Here is a 2894-nt window from a genome sequence, read left to right as displayed (position 1 = left end):
GTATATATCATACCTAATTTTTAGTGCTTCACAAAGTATTTCTTCCTTGTGAAAACATTTTAATGGTTAATTTCATCGGGTTTGTGGGGCTTGTCTTTATTCTATCATTTTCTTTCAAATCATAGTATCTGAGGGTTTGGGCAACTTCATTTTAACATGGTTCTATTATATTGCTTTAATAATTAGGATTTGTGTCTATCATACTTGATCTTCTATTAATAATATCAAGTTTCCACAATCCATTGTTAATGATGATGTTGCTTCTGGATTCGATTGTGTAAGTTTTTTTATCATCAACGTTTCGGATCACACTCTGTGATCCATCATCAGGATGAGAGAAGGAAGTAAAAAAGTATGCAGACTAGCCAAGCCAAGCAGAATAAAAAGAAAGAAGAGAGGGGGAGGAGGAGCACACAACACGAGGCAGAGGGAGAAAGAAATGAAAAGAAAGAAAAAAAAATTTTAAAAAGGGGGGGACAAGAGAAGAAAAAAACAAGATAGAAGAAACAAAAGAAAGAGGCTTATAATGTGGTTATATATATATTATGAACAGTAGTAATGAATAATTATTTTATATAAGAGAGAAGGAAGTAAAAAAGTATGCAGACTAGCCAAGCCAAGCAGAATAAAAAGAAAGAAGAGAGGGGGAGGAGGAGCACACAACACGAGGCAGAGGGAGAAAGAAATGAAAAGAAAGAAAAAAAAAAATTTAAAAGGGGGGGACAAGAGAAGGAAAAAACAAGATAGAAGAAACAAAAGAAAGAGGGAAGAGTAAAGAAATAACTCTTTAATTTATGAATCTCTAGTAATAATTTTTTAAGAGAGAATTAAAAGATTAAAAATAAACATAAATAATTGAAAAATAAATTAAATCAATCTAAAAATAAAAATAATAAAAGAACCAAATGTATATATATATATATATAAAGGCGAGATCGCAAAAGAACACGAGACCAACTCGAAACACGAGATAAAATAAATGAAAGCAAAAAATAAGAACATAAAAACCATAAAAATACAAAATATTAAAAATAATGAATAAATTAATAAAATTAAAAAACTTAGAAAAAATAATAAAATTAGAAGACCAAAAACATAAAGAGAAGCAAGCCACACACGAAAAGAAACAACTAAGAGACAGAAAAGAAGAGGACAGAAAGGAAGAAGAAAAACAAAGAAAAAACAAGACAAAGAAGAGCCAACGAACAAGGACACCAAACCATAGACAGGGGAGGGGGCTATCCATGCTGTTGTCGGCAATCGAGCGAGCGAAGCAAAGGTTGCCACGAGGGGTTCAAGGACCACCCATCATCTCGATTAAGGTTGAGGGGGTGGTGGCTAATTTCAATGGCTTCTTTGAGCTTTCTCTTGAAATAATTGCTCTCTTTGCAAAGGATTTGCGCTTGCTCCAAACAAATGTGATGTTTGGTGGTGACAGAGTGCTCTGCTAAGGCCGATTTTTGGACCCTATCATGCATGATGTCTGCCCCATGCTCACGTATCCTGGTCTGAAAAGAACGACCAGTTTCTCCAATGTAGGGGGTGCCACATGAGCACACAATCTTGTAGACTCCTGAGTCAAGAAATGAGTCTTTGGAGTCCTTGAGCTGCGGGACAAGATTACTTAACTTTGAAAGGGGTTTAAAAGCAACTCGGAGGCCCCTTTTTGTTAAGATTTTGGCAATCTTTTGGGAGATGCCATCCACAAAAGGAATGGAAACATGCAGAGTGGGGAGGTTCGCAGACGGGGAAGGCCTCGAGCTAGAAAGGAAGAAGGATTTGGCCTGGCGAAGAGCCCTAGAAATTTGCTTGCACAGATATCCATTCAAGGAGAAGACCTGACGAAGATGAGATAACTCACTATCTAAGTGTTCTTCATCACATATTCTGAAGGCTCTCAAGGCAAGGGTTCTAAGGATGCTGGCTTTATGGCTGGGATGGTGGTGGGAAGAAGAGTGGAGATATAAGTCGGTGTGGGTGGATTTACGATAAACCTGCCTACCAAAGGTGCCATCCCGCTTCCTGATGAGAAGAACATCAAGAAAGGATAAGCGGTTGTCTGACTCTGGCTCCATGGTAAACGATATGCCAGGGACCAAGTTTTTGATGTGCTTGTGAAACTCCTCAAGTTTTTCAAGCCCATGTGGCCAACACACATTGGTGTCATCTACATATCGTTTCCACCATCTAGGCTTCAGGGGAAAGGAGTGGATGGTCGTCTCCTCAAAATGTTCCATAAAGAGGTTCGCAATGATCGGAGAGAGGGGGGAACCCATGGAAACCCCTTCCACTTGCTCATAGATAACATTTTGGAAGGAGAAAAACGTGGATCTTAGACAGAATTCAACCAAGTCTTCCATCTCATCACCAATCTTGTTCTTTACAATAAGAACAGACTCCTAAATAGGGACTTTGGTGAAGAGGGAGACCACATCAAAACTTACCATGATGTCATCCTGATCGGCCTTGCAGCCCCTAACAAATTGGACGAAATGTGAAGAATCCTTGATGAAAGAGTTGGAATTTCCAATCAAGGGGGAAATTAACTTGGCAAGGTGGGAGGCAAGGAGAAAAGTAGGAGACCCAATAGTGTCCACAATGGGTCTCAAAGGTATGCCTCCTTTGTGAATTTTAGGGACCCCATAAATACGGGGGGTCACTTCTTTGGATGGAACCAATTTTTTCTTTGTGGTCTCATCAAAGGAGGAATTGAGAACCAAGGCTTTGACTCTCTTCAAGATCTTGGGGCACGGATTGCGAGAGAGAGTACGATAGCTGCTGGTGTCAGCGAGCAAGTCACACATTTTGGAGACATAGTCTTGTCGGTTCATGATGACAGTAGCATTACCTTTATCAGCTTTGGTGATAATGATGTCATTATCCTTGACAAGACT

At 39.3% G+C, this 2894-nt stretch overlaps 1 protein-coding gene across 1 annotated transcript; it reads right to left on the bottom strand.

The window, feature by feature from the left end:
• Positions 1–1238: 1238 nt before the first annotated feature.
• On the bottom strand, positions 1239–2075 carry LOC149552949 (uncharacterized). The gene has a single exon (XM_089790263.1). It carries the CDS (start codon positions 2073–2075, stop codon positions 1239–1241), a length of 837 nt encoding a protein of 278 aa, XP_089646389.1.
• Between the last annotated feature and the right edge of the window lie 819 nt (positions 2076–2894).

This window comes from Cupressus sempervirens, chromosome 6, assembly GCF_028749045.1.
Source record: "Cupressus sempervirens isolate cs-2001-9-10 chromosome 6, ASM2874904v1, whole genome shotgun sequence".
Lineage (NCBI taxonomy): Eukaryota > Viridiplantae > Streptophyta > Pinopsida > Cupressales > Cupressaceae > Cupressus > Cupressus sempervirens.
The sequence above is the reverse complement of the archived record's forward strand: the minus strand, read 5'-3'. Positions and strand labels throughout refer to the sequence as shown.